A 21,352-nucleotide genomic window follows, 5' to 3' on the forward strand; every position below is an offset into this window, starting at 1 on the left:
TTTGAATCTGACGTTCTGGTTGCACATCGGGGCGAGCTCCGCAGCACCTGCAACGATGCAGAGCTCTCCAGCAGAGGAGTCCGGGCAATCCCAGAATAGAAAGAGGTCCCCAGCATGGACTGACCGGGAAGTCCAGGATCTGATCGCTGTGTGGGGCGAGGAGTCTGTGCTCGAGCTGCGCTCCAACAAGCGGAACGCGAAGACCTTCGAGAAGGTCTCTAAAGCCATGAAAGAGAAAGGATACAGCCGGGATGCGATGCAGTGCCGCGTGAAAGTGAAGGACCTAAGACAAGGGTATCAAAAAGTCAGAGCGGCAAACGGATGCTCCGGAGCCCAGCCCCAGACATGCCGCTTCTACGAGGCACTGCATGCCATTCTAGGTGGGTCTGCCACCAGTGCCCCACCAGTGACGGTGGACTCCGAGGATGGAATAGTGTACCGGGACAGTTCCTCCTCCCTGTTCGCCGATGGGGAAGATGAGGAAGGGTCTTTTGAGGACGGCGCAGGCGACATCGAACCCACTCCCGCTTTCCCTGACAGCCAGGATCTCTTCATCACCCTCACAGAGATCCCCTACCAACCGTCCCCGCCCGTTAACCCGGACTCGGAATCAGGGGAAGGATCAGGCGGTAAGTGGTACAAACAGGGAAACATTTATTTTTTTAAGAAACAGGGATATATATAAAAATAGAAATACTATATAAAAATTTTTAAATATGAAACTATTCAAACAGCAGGTCTACACAGATAGGAATGGAGCAATAGTCCTCTGGGGACAGTTCAAAAAAGCTCTCAGAGAGCAGCTGGAAAAGCCTCAGCAGGAGGTTCCTTGGTAGAGGTGCCTTGTTGGGTGCTCCGTTGAAGCACACTCTTCCGCGCCAGGCCATCCTCAGGTAAAGGGGGACCATCGCCTCGACGAGCATGGCAGCGTATGGTCCTGGTCTGTGCAGGGCTTCTGTTAGCATCCGCTCTCTCTGAGTCCGCCTGACACGCCTCAGGGTGATGTCATTGTGGAAGTGCTGCATCTAATTAGTGGAATTAGTGTACTGTTACTATTGTGAATGGTAGACTTTTACTTTGCATAAGAATGACCCTCGCTTAACAGACTTTTACTTTGCATAAGAATGACCCTCGCTTAACAGCCACGTGTTGGAGGCCACAGAGGAAAAGCATACAGTGATCTTTCCCGTGCACTGGCGGGAGGGGCCGCAAAACGGTCATCTTTTCTGCTTTGCACATTGCCTCCAGCAGGAGAGCACAGCTAAGCACTAACTGATAAGCACTCTGTACTGTAAGGCTTACCAGGACTTTGTGCAAGAGGGATGCAGCTGTCTCTCCTCGCTTGTGCGCTATCCAGTGCAATCGCGCCGCCAATGAGAGCGTATTCCGAAATCTCGGACTAGTTCCGAGATCTCCTGAGACTTGGTTCCCTGTTTGGTCTTCTTAACTGAAACTGACTAGACTGTGTTTACTGTTGGCAAACATGTATTTGTTCAAGGAAATCACCTACTTTTTCGCATCACACAGCTTCGGCTCCTTCCCGGACTGCCCCGGCATCCCCCTCGCAGAGGCTGGCTCAGATTAGACGCCGAAAGAAAAAGACTAGGGACGACATGTTCCAGGAACTGATGGCCAGCTCCAGAGCGGAGGCGGCAGAGCAGAGACAGTCGAGGGAGAGCCTATGTCAGCAGCATCGCACACACCTGGAACGGGAGGATAGGTGGCGGCAGGAAGACCAGCAGGCGACTCAAACGCTGCTTGGTCTAATGAGGGAGCAAACGGACACGCTCCGGCGCCTTGTAGATGTTCTGCAAGACCGCAGGCAGGAGGAGAGAGCCCCCCTGCAGTGCATCTGCAACCGCCCTCCAACGCCAGGAAGTCCTGTCCCCCCCTCACCCAAAGTTACAAGAAGGAGGGGCGGTAGGGGCCGTGAGAACTGTCCCTGCACCGCAGCACACCGATAATGTTCGAGACAACTCTCGTGCTGTAAATTTGTACAAGCTCTTTCCTTACAGCATCAACCAGTCCCAACTCCAAGTTCAAACCCCCCACTGTGTACTACATTATCAAAAGCGGTTTGGTGTTACTGACTGTTTCCGTCACGTTTCTGGTGTCAGAAGACTTTCTGTTGTTGTATGTGTGTGGGGGGGGGGAAATTGTAATTTCAGTGCATAGCCCACAGTGCCATGCTACAGACTTGGCTGCAGGGTCAACTGCAGGGCACACACAGACTGCAGTCACTAGGCACCAGGGACAGTCTGTGTGGTGTATGCTGCCCCAGGTCTTTCCTTGATGTGTATGCTTGTGCAGGGTCCTGGTGCCTGCCATCCCCGAATGTAAAGGCAGGCTTCCCTTCACATGCACTTGGACCGTAGTCACGATCCTCCCTGGTGCCCTGAGCCCCAAAAAGAGACCTCATCCAGGGGCAGATACTCACCCTTCCCCCACACCCCTCACCCCTTCCAACGCCCAAACCCACAGCCGTCATGTTAACCCCTATCCAAAGACGGCACCCCTCGCCCCTTCCTGCAAACCCACCATCAGTGCACACCTTACACAGCACAGAATGCTTCCATGATTCAACCAAGAAACAGAAATGCAAAGTCAACGAAAGATTTATTATTAATTACTAAAACATGTCCTTAGTTTTAAAACGTCCTTCGGAAGTGGGGGAAACTTGGTTTATGATCAGGCTCTCTTAAAATCAAGTGGACAGTCACAGGTTACCCTGCTCTGCGAGGAAACTCGCTTTCAAAGCCTCTCTGATGCATATCGCTTCCCGCTGGGATATTCTCTCGGCACGGGTGTCTGGCTGATCGTAAACAGCAGCCAGGCGATTTGCCTCAACCTCCCAAGCGGCCAAAAAGGTCTCGCCCTTGCTCTCAGAGAGATTGTGGAGCACACAGCAAGCAGCAATAACTACGGGGATATTCTTTTCGCTGATGTCCGAGCGAGTCAGTAAGGTCCGCCATCTCCCCTTGAGACGTCTGAAAGCACACTCCACCACCATTCTGCACTTGCTCAGCCGGTAGTTGAAGAGTTCCTTTTCACTGTCCAAGGCGCCTGTATAGGGCTTCATGAGCCAGGGCATTAGCGGGTAGGCCGGGTCCCCGAGGATCACTGTAGGCATCTGCACATCCCCAACCGTTATTTTGTGGTCCGGGAAGAAAGTACCTGCCTGGAGGCGTCTAAATAGACCAGAGTTCCTGAACACACGCGCGTCATGAACCTTGCCCGCCCACCCGACGTTGATGTTGGTAAAACGTCCCCTATGGTCCACCACAGCTTGCAGCACCATTGAAAAGTAGCCCTTTCGGTTAATGTACTCGCTGGCCTGGTGGGCTGGTGCCAGGATAGGGATGTGAGTCCCATCTATAGCCCCACCGCAGTTTGGGAATCCCATCGCGGCGAAGCCATCTATGATGACCTGGACATTTCCGAGAGTCACTACCTTTGAGAGCAGTTGCTCAACGATTGCGTGGGCTACTTGAATGACAGCAATCCCCACGGTAGATTTGCCCACGCCAAAGTGGTTCGCTACTGACCGGTAGCTGTCTGGCATGGCTAGTTTCCAGAGGGCTATGGCCACTCGCTTCTGCACACTGAGGGCTGCTCGCATCCTTGTGTCCTGGCGCTTCAGGGCAGGGGCCAGCAAGTCACAGAGTTCAAGGAAAGTGCCCTTACACATCCTGAAGTTTCGCAGCCACTCTGTGTCATCCCAGACCTGCAGCACTATGCGGTCCCACCAGTCTGTGCTTGTTTCCCGGGCCCAGAATCGCCGTTCCACACCATGAACGTGACCCATTGCCACCATGATCTCCACTGCCCGGCGTACCCTGGTTTCTGAGAGGTCTGTGCCACTCTCCTCACGCGCTGCGGAGCCTCCTCGCCCGGTTTCTCAGCAGCTGACTGTGGAAGAGGTGGACGATAAGGTGCGAGGAGTTGACAACGGCCATAAGTGCAGCGATGATCGCAGCGGGCTCCATGCTCGCAGTGCTGTGGCGTCCGCGCTGTAACCGACCAGACAAGGGCGCGAACAGATTTCCCGACGGCGCTTTCAAGGAAGAGAGGGAGGGCGTGATTGACAGTTCAATGACGACAGTTACCCAAAACCACCCTCGACACATTTTTCCCCCCAGCATGCATTGGAGGGAAATCCCACAATTCCAATGGGCAGCGGGGAGTGCGGGAACTGTGGGATAGCTTCCCACAGTGCACCGCTTCCAAAGTCGAAGCTGGCCCCGTGAATGTGGACTCAGAAGTTCGAATTTGTGTATTTAGTATGGATACACAAATTCGACTTATTAAGGTCGAATCCACAAATTCGACTTAAGTAGATTCGAAATAGTCCTGTAGTGTAGACAAGGCCTAAGTGTAGCACATTACATTTGTCTTTGTTGAATTTCATTTTGTTGTCTATAGCCCAGTTCTCTCATTTATCAAGATCTGAATTTTAGCTTTATTCTCTGAAGTATTGGCACCCTCCGCCCCGCTTTGTGTCATCTGCAAACTTGATAACTATGCTTTCTATACCTACATCCAGGTCATTAATAAAGATGTTAAACAACACCAGACCCAGAACGGATCCTTGTGGAACCCCACTTGAGACCTCCCTCCAATCTGAGATAATTTCTTTAATAGTTACTCTTTGCAGTTGTGTAACCAGCTATGTATCAATATAATGGTAGTTTTGCCGAGCCCACATTTCTCCAGTTTACTTATCAGAATGTCACATGGGATTGTGTCAAAAGCCTTGCTGAAATCCAGGTATATTATGACCACCGCATTCCCTCTATCCACCAAGTCAGTTACCTTGTCAAAGAAGGAGATCAAGCTGGTTTGACATGATTTGTTCTTGGTAAATCCATACTGGCTGCTAGTGATTACCCCATCATCCTCCAGGTATTCGCCAATTGAATGTTTTATACATAGCTCTTATAGCTTCTGAGGTATCAAAGTCAGGCTGGCTGGTCTGTAGTTTCCCGGTTCTTCCTTCTTCCCCCTCTTTAAATATGGACACTGTTAGCCCTTCTCCAGTCTTCCGGGACCTTTCCTGTCATCCATGACTTTGTAAATATAATGCCAATGGCTCTGAGATTTCTTCATCTAATTCCTTCAGTACCCTTGGGTGAATAGCAACCGCCCCCACTGATTAGAATTCATTCAATTTGGTCAGAAGATCTCTGATGTGTTCTTTTCTTATCCCATTCTGCATTATCCCTTCCCCTATATTGACTACGGTGACTTCGCTAGTCATCCGTTCACTTATTATTTTTTGAGAGAATACAAGCAAAGTAGACATTGAGCTGCCTTGCCTTCCTATCATACTAGTCATCATTAGTATAAATCCTTGTCAAACAGTTAGTGTAATTTAACATTTGATTATTGATAGGATTTATGTACAGCAATTTGACTGCAATAATTTCCTCTAAAAGAGGCTGCCAGCAAAGCAACTTTGTTGCATGCAACTAATATAGGATATGGCAGCGAGTGGCTCATTGAAGTGAGCATTTAGGCATGTATTGCACTGACATTGCATTGTTTGTATCAGCTGCCTATTGACCAATCAGTGGGCTAGAATATATTTGCAGTGGTGGACTGAAGATGTGTTTTTTTTTTATATATATAAATTTAGAGAGAGCGGAGTGTTATCCTGTGGAGTTGTAAATGGTCTTTGTGCCCTGCGGGCTTCAACCAGAGTAAGCCTGATAAACAGAATGATTATAAATATGCATAGTGCACTACAAAATAAGTAAGATCACACATCACTGCCACAAAGAGTTTCTACTTTAACACAGACAAAAGCAAACCACAGGACAAGAATTCAGTCACAGGAAGAAGCGGGAACAGTATTGGATTGATTAGATTAATGCAAAAGTGGACTTTCAGGAGAGGTTTAACGGTAAGAGAGGTGAGGAAGGGTACTTAGCTGACTTGAAAGGAGGCTGATCCAACTATAGTGGATAGCATAAAAAAGAGCAGAAAACCAACCATCGGAAAAGGTAATGAATAAAGAGAGAGGAGTAGGTGTGAAGGAAAAGGGTGAAGTTAAGAGGGATGTACATGGCTGTAATGCAGAGCCGTGAAAGTGAGGATGAGGAGCTTGGGATCATATTTCTGTATTATAGTTTCAATGTATCTTTAATGTTATTTTTTAATTACTGTATTTATTTTGGAACAGGACTATCTTGAAATTAAACGAATGATTTTCCCAAGGTTTTACTTTCTCAGCAATGCTGAACTTCTTGACATTTTAGCTGAAAGCAAAAATCCTGAGGCTGTGCAGGTAACATTTCAATACTGCATGCTAGGAACATTCTTCTTGTTACATGTAATGACAGACTGTTCATATTTTATTCTGTAATTTTCTTTTATGTCTGTACCATAGCCTCATCTTGTGAAATGTTTTGCGAATATCAGGAAGTTATATATACGCAGACATGACCAGAAGTCTCCGGTGGTGGTGATGATCGGTTCTGCTGAAGAAGAGACTCTCTTAGTGCCAAAGTATGGTATACATACATTGCATGATAATTAATACAATGGAAATTTAAGAAATTTCTGCTGATTTTCCGACAGCTCTTTACAATGTAACTTTGTATGGATTCTTTGGTGTACAGATAGTGTTGGTGTGAGGTCTCTGAAACTTGTAACCAGCAGCTTCAAAGCTTCCTTCTGCCTCATCATAAACATGCAGATACCATCTAATGATGGATCAGTTTTGAATATTTTGAATGACTTTAAATCTTGTGATGTGGAGCTCTTCTCGCACTGTATTATAAAACCTTAAGGACCCATTTCAGCCCTCGAGTCAGCACATACAGTTTCCACTGATTGCAGTGGGAACTACACCTATTTCAGAGTTGAATTTGCGTGCGGAGACTAGTATAAATACTAACTCGAGAGAATACGCTGTCTCAGCATTTCTGTTTGTAACATGCACAGTGCCTTACAAATCTAGAAGCTGGTCAGATTTGTCGCATAACAGCTGGTAAACATTTTGCATTAGAACAAATGCATTCTGCAGCCCAGCATTTCTCACACTTCTAAGACATATGGGATGTTCTTCTTCAAGTGATTGCACATGTCTATTCCACTGTAGATGTTTGTGAGCTCCAGTGCACAGTTGTCAAAGAGTTTTTCCCTTAGCGATAGCCGTTGAGGCAGCATGCACACCAGCAAGTGCACAGGCATAAAGAACCAAGCCATCTGACCTCCCTCAGTTCCTTCTTACTGTTTGTAACAATTTTTGGAGCTCTCTTTCCTTGCATCTGCAAGATGTTAGTCAAATCATTGTTGTTAGTCAAACTCATTCTAGTTCTATGTAGTTACTGTACTTAATACAAATTGTTGTTGTTTGTGTGGATCCAGCACCCAGTCTGGGTACTGCCTCTGGTACCGGAGATATGCCATGGGTTTCAAGCCCTGCCACTCTTGAGGTAAGGCAGTGCCTAACAGTGACCCTCAGCCCTGCTGCCTTAAGTGCTTAGGGTAGGCTCACGTGAATAACAAATGTAGTATTTGTAAGGGATTAAAGCCTGCTCCAAAAAAGACAGGGCAGCCAGATTGAAAAATCTGCTGCTGAAATCAGTTTAGATGGAGGACATAGCACCATCTACCTTGGTTTGGGTATGGAGCACCTCTGCTTTAGTCAGTAGTGCATATTCTGCATTACTGGTACCAACAGGCAGATTGTTGTTGCTAGTAACAAAGAGGTACTGTAAATTGTACTTGGTACAAGGATCATTGAAGGAAGCGAAGAGGTCAAAATCAACTAAAGACTCAAGAGGGTGCTCAAAGCATGCATTCCCCAGAGCAAACCTCTAAGCAAGGTTGGTTGTTGACACCAGGGTCCAGTACAGGGCTGTTCTGACCAGCTTCTGAAGCACAATCATTGGGATCACCTCATGCCACCACCTTCTGAGGCATTTGAGGCTATGAGAGAGCTTTTGAACCTCTCAGTGCCACCATCACTAGCAGTTCAGGAGTCTCACCTGGCACTGGTGCCCAAGCTACCAGCGTAAGTGGTTTCACCACCACACTGGGCAGGTCTAGCTGAATTAGCCATCAGGGTTTTGATTAAGACAATGCTGCCTAAGGGAAAGGCACAGATCTCCCTGGCTCCCCTTTCTTCGGAGTCTGAATCTTCCTCACTGGTACTGTTCAGTACAGCCCCACCATGGTAGCAACAAGAGGCTTCTTCTTCATCAGACTCTGAAGTGAAATCCTATGTGTCCTAGCCTAGCTAGTCCCACCATCAAGAATATGCTACTTGCCCACCCTGGTTTCATTCTCAGTATCAACCCTTACTTACTGAAAGGACCCTGGGGCATTTTAGAACTCATGGGGGTTTTCCCCCTAATCAAGAGCTTCCCCACATCTACCTCAGCTGGCTCCATCTAGTGGCTGTCAGGAGCATTGATGCTGCAAACACCCTAGTTTTGGCACTGAGCCTGACCTAGTGGACACAGGACCTCTCTCATTAACATCCACAAGAGGAGTGGGAAGTGGACAAGCTTCCAAGACTGCAGGCATCCTCTTTCTCTATGGTAACTGTGGCAGAACCTATTTCTCTGCCTCCTGTTGATTTTAAGACACATCAAGAGTTGTTGAGGATGGCTGTGGTCTTGGACATCTACTGTCAAGGAGTCCAGGAAAAATCCCACACGTTGATGGACTTCTTGGTATCTCCAGCCCAAGCTAGAATAGCTCTTCCTATTAATGATGCTATTTTAAGGCCTACCAAAGTTATTTGGCAGGCCCCAGCTTCCCTGCCACTGACTGCAAAAAAAGACTGGAGAGAAGTTACTATGTCCCCTCTCAGGGGTTCAAGCACCTCTGTAATCATGTCCCTCTGAGCTCACTTATAGTGTTAGCAGCCAATGAGAGAGAGACATGGTCATGGGACATCAACCCCCTAAAAATAAGATGGCCAAGAAGCAGGACTTATTTGGGAGAAAGCTTTATTCCACATGTAGGTTATAGCTTCCTATTGCAAACCAGCAAACTTTACTGGGGTGCTACGATTTCACCCTGTGGGATATAGATTCAGAGTTCAAAGACAAGCTCCCAGATGATATGAAACAAGAGTTCCAGATATTAATTGAGGAGGGTAAGTTGGTTGCCAGAATGGCTCTGCATGTGGGTCTAGGTGCAGCAAATTTTGCAGTTTGGGGCATGGCCTCTGCCATCACAATGAAATGCTTGTCTTGGTTACAGTCTTCTGGCTGCCTTCCAGGGGTTCAACAAACAGTCTGGTTCATCAAGGCAGGCAGCATCCTCCACAAGCTAATTTTGATGGACGGGTTGAGAGCAATGTATCAGTTCTAAGAGTGCCATCTTTTTCTTCCCAAGTTTTTGCAAACTGTGTGTTCTACCTCCACTGTGATTGGGGCCACATCACAACAGATAGGTGGGTTCTAAGCATGGTGGAAATGGGATATACACTCCATTTTATTTCTGCTCCCTCCCACCTACCCTTCCTGTCCTCCTTCAGGGACGTCTGTCATGAGGCAGTGTTACTGCAAGAAATGCAATTGCTTTTCCTTGTAAGAGCTATAGAAGAGATCTATCCTGATACTGAAGGCAAAAGGGGATCTCCGGCCTATTTTAGATATAAAGGAGTTAAACAAGTGCCTAAAAAAGAAGAAATTCTGGATCATCACTCTAGCTTCCATTATTTCTTCCCAGGAGCCAGGGGACTGGTATGGTGCTCTTGACTTAAAGGATATTTGCTTTCATGTGGCAGTTCATCAAAGGCATAGAAAATTTCTGAGATTCACTGTCAGCTGATGCCCTTATCAGTTCACAGTGTTCCTCTTTGGTCTGTCAGCTGCCCCGCATGTATTTACAAAGTGTATGGTCACAGTAGCAGCATTCCTCCAGAGAGCAGGGGTCCACATTTTCCCTTACCTGGATGGATGGCTGGTAAGAGGTAAATCCAGGTTGCAGGTGTTGTCCAGCATAAGCAAAATCCAATCCATCTTCGATACATTTGGTTTAGTGATTAACACAAACAAATCATCCCCCCCTCTGGGTGAACAAATCATCCCTCCCTTAATTGGTGAACATACCCAACCAATATCTGCAAAGGTGTTCCCTTTGTCCCTCCCTAACAATGTCTTTCCTTAGTCATGGATGCCTCAAACCTGGGTTGGGATCAACTGGTACCCCCACAGATGCAAAGTCTCTGATCTACTCAAGATCTCAGTCTCCATGTAAACAACATGTGAACAACCCAGTTAGCTTGTTCACATCAGGGGAAGGGGTGTATTGGTGCTGACCAACAATATGCCAGACATGTTTTATGTAAACAAATGGAGAGGACAGTCCTCACTACTTTATCAGGAAGCAATCCTGCTCTGGGACTTCTGCATTGCCAACTCTGTGGTTCTGAAAGTAGCCCAAGTGCTCAGAATATGCTGAGCAGGTTATTTCTCAGTCACCATAAGTGGTCCCTTCACCCAGACATAGCAAGGTCTATTTTCCAGCACTGAGGAACACCCCGACTGGATCTATTTGTAACAAAAGACCACAGGAAATGTCAGTTTTGCTCCCAAGTGGGCCACAGTCGAGGTTCATTAATGGATGCTTTTCTACTGCTTTGGTCAGAGGGTCTGCTGTATAATTTCCTCTAACCCTCTTCTGCCTGTAGTTCTATGAAAGGTCAAGCAGGATAAAGCCTGTCTTATACTGATTGGTCCTGCATGGCCCCATCAGCACTGGTTTTCAAACTAGTTAGACCAGTGGTAGGCAACCCGTGGCTGCACGTGGCCCATCTGTTCGCCATTCCTGGACAAAGGGAACTGCAGGAAGCAGCAGCCAGCATGTCCCTGCAGCCTGTGCCGCTTCCCGCAGCACCCATTGGCCAGGAATGGTGAACCGTGGCCACTGGGAGCTGCAGGCGGCCATGCAAATGTAAACAAACTGTCTGGTGGCCTGCCAGCAGATTATCCTGATGGGTCATGTGCGGCCCACGGGCTGCAGGTTGCCCACCACTGAGTTAGACCTATTAATCAGTCTGCCACTGTCAGTCTCACTACATACAGACTTGATTTTTTTCTAGAGTCATTGTTGCCTCCTCCACTCCAGTCTACAGGCTCTTTGCCTGAGAAGCCTGAAGGCTTTGTAGTTAACATCAGTGGAGGAGTTCTGTTTTAGAGAAGTTCAGGACATGCTGCTAAATAGAACAAAAACAACTAGAACTACTTACCTGGCTAACTGGAAGAGGATTTCCCTCTGGTCCAGACTGAAAGAGGTTTTCCCCTTTCTTGCTTCTATTCAGCATGTGCTGGCTCTCTTCTGTCCCTTAAACATCAGAGATTGATGATTATCTCAATCAGAGTACATTAAGCGACTATATCAGCATTTCACCTAGCTGTGGATAACCACACTCTCTTTTCCAATCCAATGACCGTAAGATTTTTAAAGGGTTTAGACAGACTATTTCATCAGGCACAGAACACTATTCCACCATGGACCCTAAATCTAGTCTTAACAAAGCTGACAGGTCCCTTCTCTGAGCCTCTAGCAACTTACTTTATGTTGTACCTTTTGATGAAGGTGGTGCTGTGCAGAGAGGGTGGAAATTGAGGGCGCTAGTATCAGATCCTCCATATACAAGTTTCTGCGTGGACAAAATCTATCTTCATCCTCGACCAAGTTTTCTTATAAAAGAGGCTTCTACTTTTCATACTAACCAAGAAATTTTCTTACTGACCTTCTTCCCAAAGCCAGAGCAATAAGGTGCTGGAGATGCTCAGGATGTTAGAAGAACTGTAGCATTTTATCTGAAAGGACTAAACCTCAATTGTTCATTGCATTTGCAGACAGAATCAAGGGCAGTCCTGTTTCCACACAAAAGATTTCATCATGGATATCCAATTGTATTTGCCTTTGTTATGATTAGGCTAACATCAAGCCACCGCATAGAGCGTAGGGTCATATGACTAGGTCCCAAGCAACCTCTGGGCTTTTCTGGCTAATATGCCCATATTGGACATTTGCAAAGTGGCAACTTGGTGATTGTCACACATTTACCTCTCATTACATTATCTCTCAGCTATGTAGACACTATGCTGAATTTGGATGAGTGGTCCTCCAATCCCTGTTCAAAGAAACTCCCAAACCACCTCCAGTTGAGATTGCTTGTGAGTCACCTACAATGGAATGGACATGTGCTATCATGTGTAGAAGAAGAAATGGTTACTAATCTTTCCGTAACTGTTGTTCTTAGAGATGGGTTGCACATGTCCATTCCATAATCTGTCCTCCTTCCCCTCTCTATTGGAGTATTTCCGGTAGAAAGGAACTGAGGAGGGTCAGAGGAGACTTGGCCCTTTATGCCTGTGTGCAGCAGCAGAGGGCTCTCATGCCACCCCAGTGGGTACTAGTAAGGGAAAAACTATCCTACAGCTGTGCACTGGAGCACAACAACACTTACAATGGAATGGACATGTGCAACAGATCTGTAAGAACACCAGTTAAGGTTAGAAACCATTTCCTCCTCCTCTCTGCTTTCTAGAGGTGGTTCAGTGACCTATCACAGAGTGTGCTGACCATGCCCTGTTCTTTGGCTTGCTGCTAGAATTTCTGCAATTAGTGACAGTTTACAGTGCTCCCAAACATCTCCTTTACCAGTTTTACTTTAATATATATCTTTAGTCATTAGTGAGCAACCTTTACTTTTTCTTCCTCCTTCCTCTTAGATTGGGTATTTAGCACCATGGTGGTTTATAGCCACCCAGATCTGCCACTGCAGTGTCTCCCTACTGGGACTACTGCACCATGGCTGAGTTTTCCTGAAAATACTGGACTAAATCAAAGCAGTGGCCCATATATGAAGAAGTGTTTACAGGCTCATCTCAAGGCAAATTATGCCCTGCCTGTTTACAGCCAGCTGATTCTCATGCTGCCAGGGTATGGAGCTTAGCATTGGGTTGGCATGTTGGGACACTCCTTCCCTAGAGGACTCGTGACTCAAGCCCAGTCAGGATCTCCTGAACTTCTTGGGTAGAGAGCCTAAGGACAAGGAGGAGACCATTTGACCAGCTCAGAGGGTAAGCCCTGTGACTAATCTGGGCCACACACCATTTCCCCCCAAATACTGAAATGAGTTTCATCTCATTGGGGAAAGAAGGAAGGCTCCAACACAGCTCCCCTTCTTCCAAACAAAAATCTGCGACCCCATCCTACAGGAAGAGGAACTGTGACCCTAAGGGTGAGGACACAGAGAAACATATCTAGGGCACTCAAGACTCATGATGAAAAGAGCCACAAGAAACACTGGGCTGGCCACAGCTGGGCAGCAACTTCTCAAAAACAGGCAAAAAGAGCCAGAAAACAAAAAGAGAAAGGAAAAAATATAAAAAACGTATATCTGATTCAGGGTCTTTCTTCTTTACTGAGGAAGATGAGCTCTCCAGTTCAAGTTTCTGAGCAGGAATGGAAAAATACATCAAAGGACTTTCCACCCTGACAGATTTAATACTAATCACAGAAAGTCTGCATCTGCTGTTCAGATCCACCTAGAACAGATACCCAATAAGGTGGTCAAGGGCAAATACCCATCAGCCAAATCAGTGACCAAGATGCCAATCCTGCTGCACCCTTCCTATGAGGATGTGATCAGGGATCAGTAGAATACCCTAACAAGAGTAAGTGCATTAGCAGGCGTTCACTTAGATACCATAAGATACAAGAGCCAAAAAATGCCAACACATTTGATCCTGTAGGTGACATCTTTAGCTAAAGATAGCATAATCCTATCAGAAAGGGATTCCTTGATAGCAAGATGGAAGTCAAAGAAGGTATTTTGTGACTTTCTTGGCTGCCTTCAGAGTTCCCTGACCACTACCTGTTTTGCAAGAACCACAGTATTCTGGCTGAATGACCAACCCTGGATAATAAGGACCAACCTGACTTCAGGTCTAACTTAAAGAAAGTATTCTAGCAAAGACTTCGTGGCACATGTGTCTCATTAAATGCAATATGATTCTCAGCCAGGCTCATATTATCAGCTCAGCAGCTGGGCACCACATTGACTATATCTTTGGATGGCAGAGATGCACACGAAACAAGTGTTGTGCTCATCCAGAGTCACAAGATCTCCACTATTTGGAGATAAATTTAATAAGACAGTGGTATACAGTGCATGCAAACTGCAGCAATCCCTTCCTTTCCCATGCGGTGCCTCAAGAAGCGATGACAAGTGCAGAAATGTTCCTTTCATCCATCCTTTTCATAAAAATACCAAAGGAAAGATAGCAGGTATGTCAGGGGAAAATCCTTTAGCCATGGATCAAGTGGCAAAACCAGAGGTGGTAGCAACACCTCTAAGGACTCACCTATGAGTCTGTGCCTCTGACCACATCTGAATCTAGGAGGCAGAGTGTCCCACTTCTCTAATGGATGGTGTCTGTCCATCACTGACAAGTAGATGAAAGCAGTAGTAAGTTTTGGTTACTCCCTTGAACTAAGGGCCCCACTGCATCACTCATTCATCCAGTCGCCTATCTCAAGCACTGTTATCAAATGCAAGCTAGTACTGAATGAAATCTGTAGCCTTCTGCACAGAAGAGCAATAGAATTGCTACCCTCGTAAGAAAGGTTCTTGTGGCTATATTCCATATTCTGTATTATCCAGAAATGTATAGTGTGAGTTAGTCATCCTGGACCTCAAACTGCTCTACAAATGAAGAAAATGAAATTGTGGATGCAAAGTTAGCCTCAGTGGTAGAATCCCTGTAAAAAAGGGATTTCCTTGTCTCAATGGACCTAGCAGATGTGTAACCGCATGTACATGTCACTGCTGTGTATTAAAATTTGTGTATGGCACAGCTGACTACCAGTACAAAATACTGCTATCCTTGTTTTTGTCAGCACCCAGAGTCTCTATCAAGATGCTGGTGGTGGTCATAGCCCAACTTTGGTCCCAGGCTTTCATCTGTATCCTTTCCTGGAGGACATTTCTATCAGTGCTCCAACCAAAGAACGAGTACACAGCAGCACAAGTTGGACACTTCAAGCATGCTGTTTTGTGATAAACATGAAAGGAAATATCCGATTCCTTTCACAAAGATAGATCACCTAGAAGTGGATATAGACACTTCTGTGGCTGTAGTCTGGCCTTTATTGGACAGGTTTGAGAAAATCCAAAAGCTTATACCTGTGTTTGTAAGGAACACAAGGCCATCCATATCTCAGTGTCTCTGGTTTTGTGTATAGGAACCACCTCCTGGGGAAGATCCCATATCAGGTTCTCTAGAAGTTTCTTTTCAAGGTTTGAAATAACTTACCGGAATGCATGCAGTATCAGGTGCTGGTCCCAAACCAGGTTCTGGACTCCCTCAGATGGTGGACAATCCTAGAAAATGTCTGTAAGGGTCTTTCCGTATGCCGTACAGACTCACAGGTACTCACAACAGATACCAGCCTAATCGGGTGCAGAGCATATCACAGACACAGAATAATGCATGGCACATTGAACTCCATGGAAAGGAGCCAGAGCATCAAGCTTGTGAAGCTTAGAGTGGTTGAAGTTAGCCCTAAAAAAGTTCTAGCGCCACTTCAGTTTTAATTTATATATATATGTGGATAGGTCCATCAATGGTTATTAGCCAAGATGGTCTGGATGACACGGAATAGATCACTTGATAAATTTGCTCTTTCTGAAGCATCTGACACCAGCCACTGTTGAAGACCTGATTCTGGGCTAGATGGACCATTGGTCTGACTCAGTATGGCCATTCTTATGTTCTTATGTACTGTTTGCGGGCCAGCTAGTCTACCATACATAGTTTACTGGTTGATAGTAACAAAAAATTCAATAATCATATTCTGGGAGTTTCTACATAGATTTAGAATGATCTTTTGTCAGCAAGCAAGAGAAGAGGGTGTGGCCAGTATGGGCTGTGCTACAACACTGAACTGCCTGTGGAACTGCAAAGAGGAGGGGGAATAGCTCGTACAATCTGTGGGAGATATTGCTAGCAGAAAGAAAGTTATGGGGTAATAAATTCCTCATTCTTTGGTGAATGTGTAGTTAAGACACAACTGTTGTAAAAAGCATGATTGCTTACTCAAAATTTTAAAGCTAAATAATCTACAAACTAAGGCCCCAACTCTGCAAACCTTCGTATGTGTGTAACTTTATTTTGGTGAGTAGTCCCATTGACTTCAGTAGGATTGTACATGCAAGTAAATTTACATATGTATGTGAGTATTTATAGTGTTGGGCCCTAAATAATGACATATTCAAGAAAAATTATGTATACCTAGTTTTAGTTACCATTATTTTGTATTGTAGTGTGGTATACAGATGTCACCCTTTGCTACTTTAAAAATTAGTTCAACAGTCAGCTAAAGAAAGTCTGAAATCAGTGGGTAAAATATTTTTTTTCATAAATGTAAAGTATCTTTGACTGTGAGAAGTTTTTAAAAGAATCTAATTAATATTTTATCTGAATCTCTAGTATTACTTACAACAGATCATTTTTTTCTATTAGGTGTCTATAAAATAGGGATAATAATCCCTTTAGTCTTTGTAAGTGCTAGATATTATATTTTCAGTTTTGAAGGCTTTCTTAGTTATTTCTCTAATTGTACTTACCCAAAATAGAGATACACACTAATTCTCTTTTCCACTTGTATTATATATTTAACATGTTTAGCATGTTGTTTATGGAGCTATAAAGTATAAATATGGTATTAATCATTTATGAAATGCATACATTGCTACTTCCATTTTTGAATCTTAAAGAAAAAAGTGATAATGAAGCCAGATAACAAAATTGGACAAATTATTGAGAATGTTAATGACCGAGCAGGGGCTTAAAAAAAAGAACACAGTGTACTGGTTAACAATATAAAAAGGTGCACAGTATGGAAGGGAGCAGCAAAATTGCATTACACAGCCTGAAAATTGGATTATGGCTGTTAAGGATTTTCAAACAATATGTTAGAGCTATATTGGAACATTAAAAACAACAGATATTAAGATTATTATTATTATTAAGCTACAATCTACTGATTTGTCACAAAATAAATAAATTATAACTTAGATAGATGCACATGTAATGAAGAGAGGTCAGATCCTTGGCCCAAGATATTTAGGGAGTGACTACTGCTATGGGGAAATAGACTATGAGTGAAAGGAGAAGATCTGCCATATAAATGTCAATAATTGGTAAGTTATCTTTCATTGGAAAATGAATGTGTTTCATTGGATTCAGAAATGTACATAAAACCTAAAGATTTTTTTTCCCAAGTGATTGTTCACATGGATTTCACTCTTGGTGCACATATACCGCATGTGTGCAAGATTGGATTGGCCAGCAGTATCTGTTGGAGAGGGACATATTTTTGAACAATGTACCATACATTGCTTCTTCTCCAAGTGGATTAAAAAAGCTACAGATGCTCTCCTGAAATTGTCCCTCCTTGAGTGCGCTATGCAATCCTCTTCTGACACCAAAGGAAAGATGCAGCTAGACCTCAGTCCTACAATCATTCTTGCTCTACAAGTGGCCTGTGAGCTGAGAGTCTACCCTGTGTTCCCAGGGCACATTGACCAAGAGACCCAGTCCTCTTCCATTATGGCTTTGATGACCTCTTATGGGTGGGAACGAGCACCAGTCCAGAATTGACCTGAGATCACCCTCTCCAGTGTGTATTGAGTCTAGGCACAAGACTTGTAATTCACAGCTCAGTGGCCGAAGGGCATCTAATGGCCTGAGAAAAGTCCAGAGAGCACCAGATGTATCCATTAAACCAGAGTACCATGTATCTTTCAGTACTGATCCTTCAGCACTTGACGTCTCATTACCCAACATTCAGTATCCTGTGCTTCTATACAGGCAACCTTGAAACTGTTCCCCAGTGCCCAGCGCATCAGAACCTAGAGTGGTGGAACCAAGTGGTTTATCTGTGGCAGTGGTATCAGAGTTTCTCTCCCTAAGAGCCTGAGGTTGGTGATAGGTAATACACCATCTTCCAAGGTATGGCAGGTGAAGGATTTATATCTGGCACTGACTTCACTTCCTACCCATTTAGGCAGGGCACAGCAGAGCCAGAGTACTCCTAACAGGACAGCCCCTCACTTGGAAGAAGTGTACTCCTTTTTCTTCATTCCATTTGAGGTATCATAGGGATTCCTTTCTTGCACACCCTCCTTTCCCCTCATTGATTAGTTCAGTGTAAATTAGGAAGAGAGTCTGGGGAAGGATCTGTAAGTGAGCCCTCTGTGTGTCTTCCACCTTAGTACCCATTTTGGTATCAGTCTTGGCTGTGGCTGATGTCTTGGGAGGTGCAGCCATATTTATACAAACCTATATCATTGGCCTCCTCTAGGGTTAGATCTCGCTTCTCAAATAGTCATTATAAAGCAACACAACCAGGTCAGGTAGTGCAGACTCAGATCCTGGAAAGGCAGAAGGAAAAAAGTAGTGAGTAATAAAATTTGCAAGGGGAACACCAGCTTGTCTCTAGTGTCACCAATGCGATCTCATCCTCTACTGACAAGACAGTAAATCCCTGGATTTATTCATTCAACAATTTAAAGGTGTTCCACCAGAGTCTAATCAAGTTCATGGCAGACACTCTGGATATATCTCTGCAAGTGGTTCAGGACAAACTTCACAAACTCCTGTACACTTTGCACCTTTCCATGCCTGGCAGGCTCAGCAGTCCCCTAAATGAGGAACTGTTGTAACCTGTGAAAGATCTGTGGCACCCTCCAGATTCCATTCTAATCACATCCAGGTGAGCTGACAGGAGGTACCAAGTGCCTCCCATGGGATCTGAGTACTTTTATTCCAACCCAGTACCACAGTTGCTTCTGGTAGCTGCCATCCAAGATAGGTTGAAGCAGTAGGGGCCTCCCAAATGTATGCTTAGGGAGAGAGACCCAAAGATATTGGACCTATTCACCCACAGAGTGTATTCATCTGCCAGCCTCCAGATATGTGTAGCTAAATGTCAATTTCTTCTGTCCAAATAAAAATTATTTGAATTGGGAAAAACTGATACAAAAACACTAACAGGAACTAAAGACCCAGCATGTCTGAAGAAGAGATGATAACCTATACTTCCTTACAAGCTACACACAGTGTGTCCAACTCAGTGATGCATGCTATGGCTACGTCAGTGGCCATGATGGGAAGACCTTCCTGGCTCCAATCAGAGAGGTCCAAGCATCAAAGAACCACCTTCCCTTTAACTTTTTAATTAAAATATGGGTGAGGATCTCCATTTCTTAAAGGGCTGTAGGACAACTCTGTGTTCTCATGGCTTGTGTGTTCCAGTCCCAAGGAGAAAACAAGTAAGACCACAGACCTCCTTCCTGCAGTGTTCCTCTTCTTACTATTATTATTAGTCTCAAAGGACCTTGGAGCCATCAAGAAAGAAGTAGAGGTTCCACCGACAACCCTCTGGCTCTTCCTCTTCTACTGCACATTCTGCCTTTTCCTCCAGCCAGCAGGTTTGACACCAGTATTGAGAATCTGATGAATACTTCCGAGGATCCTCTTCCTTTTACTCTGTTTTATCCATCACCAATTACATGAAACCTGAACTTGGATCATGGTGTACCAGTGGACCCTGAAAATTTTAAATAAAGGGGTATTCTATCCAATTCCACTTCCTTCCTAATGCTTCCCCCCACCCTCCCCATCTCAAGAAATAGAATCTTTCTACAGCTGGGAGCTGTGGAAGAAGTGCCCTTACAGTTCAGGGGCATTGGGTTTTATTCACATTATTTTCTTATCCCAAAGAAGAAAGGAGAGAAATTGGTGTTCCATTCTGGACTTTGAATTACAATAAATTAATCTCTCATTTCAACTTCAGGATGATGATTCTGACCTCCTTAATTTCCTCATTAGATCCTCAAGGCTGATTTGTGGTTCTCAACCTGCAAGACTTCTACTTCCACATATCTATTCATCTGTCCCACAGGAAATACCTCAGATTCTTAGTAGGAGTATCTCACTACAGTACAGGGTCCTGCCCTCTCATCTTTCCATGGTACTGAGGGTGTTCACTAAGGGCTTCGCTGTCATGACAAGTTATCTAAGGAGACAAAGGATCCAGATCAGCCCATACCTCACCTAACAGGCGGATCCAGATCCCAAATGGTAACCAACTTAGACTCTTGGGACATATGGCCTCATGCCCTATGTGATGCAGTTATCCAGACTTCACCTACACTGTATACAAGAGTGTTTGAAATCAGTGTATATATGAGGAAGATAGCCAATGGGCATAATGGTCCCAGAAGTTCTCTCCTAGTTAAACTGGTGGGGAAAAGTGTGCAGTGGGGTACCCTTCTCTGCACCTCTGCTTTTCAAGTCTCTAGTGCCAGACCCCTCCATTCAGGGATGGGGAGTTCAGCTAGATCACCTTTAAATCCAGGTCCTATGTTCCCCTCTGGAAGCTTGTCTCCACCTAATTATTCTAGTGCTTGGAGCCATTCACTTGGCATGCCAGGCATTCCTAGCACTACTCTAGGGATGCACAATCCAAGTTCTGACATACTATACCACAGCTATGCGTTATATCAACAGACCAGGGGAAGCAAGAGGCCATTCAGCTATGGAGCTGGCACTTTCTGAGTCAAATCACACCAGCAGCTCTGCACCTTCCCAGCCTTCAGAACACTTTGACCAGGACAAGCAGGCTAATGATCGACAGACATGTGAGATGGGTTTAAAATGATTTGCTGCAACATTATTAATTAAACCTTGGGGAGGGACACTACATTGCCCGCCATAGCTCTCACATACCAAACATTTAATTGGTTCCAGTGCAGGTTACAAGGCTTCTACCACGAGCCATACAAGTCAAGGTAGACTTTCCCTGGGCTACCCCACAGACTCAGTTCAGTTGTGAACCATCTCCCCACCATGTAATGAGGGGTGGAGTGACAGAGGCCATAAGGCTGGGTTGGCGGAACCTCAATCAGTAAAGACTTCTCTCACTTCCGTCCCCCCACGAGTGCAACGTGTATCATTCAGCTGTGCAATCCCGAACCTCATTGACCTTTGGGAGCTTGCCCCTTTAGCTTTTACTTGCACTGGACACTGGTCACTGGACATGCAGCATGCCCGGTATCTTTCTCCTGAATGACCCAATCCCTAAAGTCACCGAGCCAAATGATGGTCCCAATATCTGACAGATGCTCTCCGTCCTCCCTAAAGAGCTCAGGACCATTTAATCAGCTATCCCTATGTGCCCCCACTCCAAGTCACAAAATTATCCCAGCTGCCTCTGATTCACATTTTTGTGCCCTGTTGATGTGTGCTGGCTTATGACCCCCCACCCCCACCAACTTGTCTTGCAAGCATCTCCAACCAAACCA

At 45.2% G+C, this 21,352-nt stretch overlaps 1 protein-coding gene across 24 annotated transcripts in view; it reads left to right on the plus strand.

Moving 5' to 3' along the window:
* The window catches only part of DNAH14 (dynein axonemal heavy chain 14), a 459,746-nt gene that overhangs the window by 159,163 nt on the left and 279,231 nt on the right, over window positions 1–21,352 (plus strand). For all 24 annotated transcript variants that reach the window (XR_005596106.1, XM_039529958.1, XM_039529963.1 and 21 more), the window contains 2 exons: window positions 6,182–6,286; window positions 6,389–6,507. Coding sequence is in view for 23 of the 24 variants with exons in the window: in XM_039529958.1 (XP_039385892.1) it covers window positions 6,182–6,286; window positions 6,389–6,507 (224 nt within the window). In the remaining variant the exon portion in view is untranslated. The remainder of the gene's footprint in view (window positions 1–6,181; window positions 6,287–6,388; window positions 6,508–21,352) is intronic.

This window comes from Mauremys reevesii, linkage group 3 (assembly GCF_016161935.1).
Source record: "Mauremys reevesii isolate NIE-2019 linkage group 3, ASM1616193v1, whole genome shotgun sequence".
Classification (NCBI taxonomy): domain Eukaryota; kingdom Metazoa; phylum Chordata; order Testudines; family Geoemydidae; genus Mauremys; species Mauremys reevesii.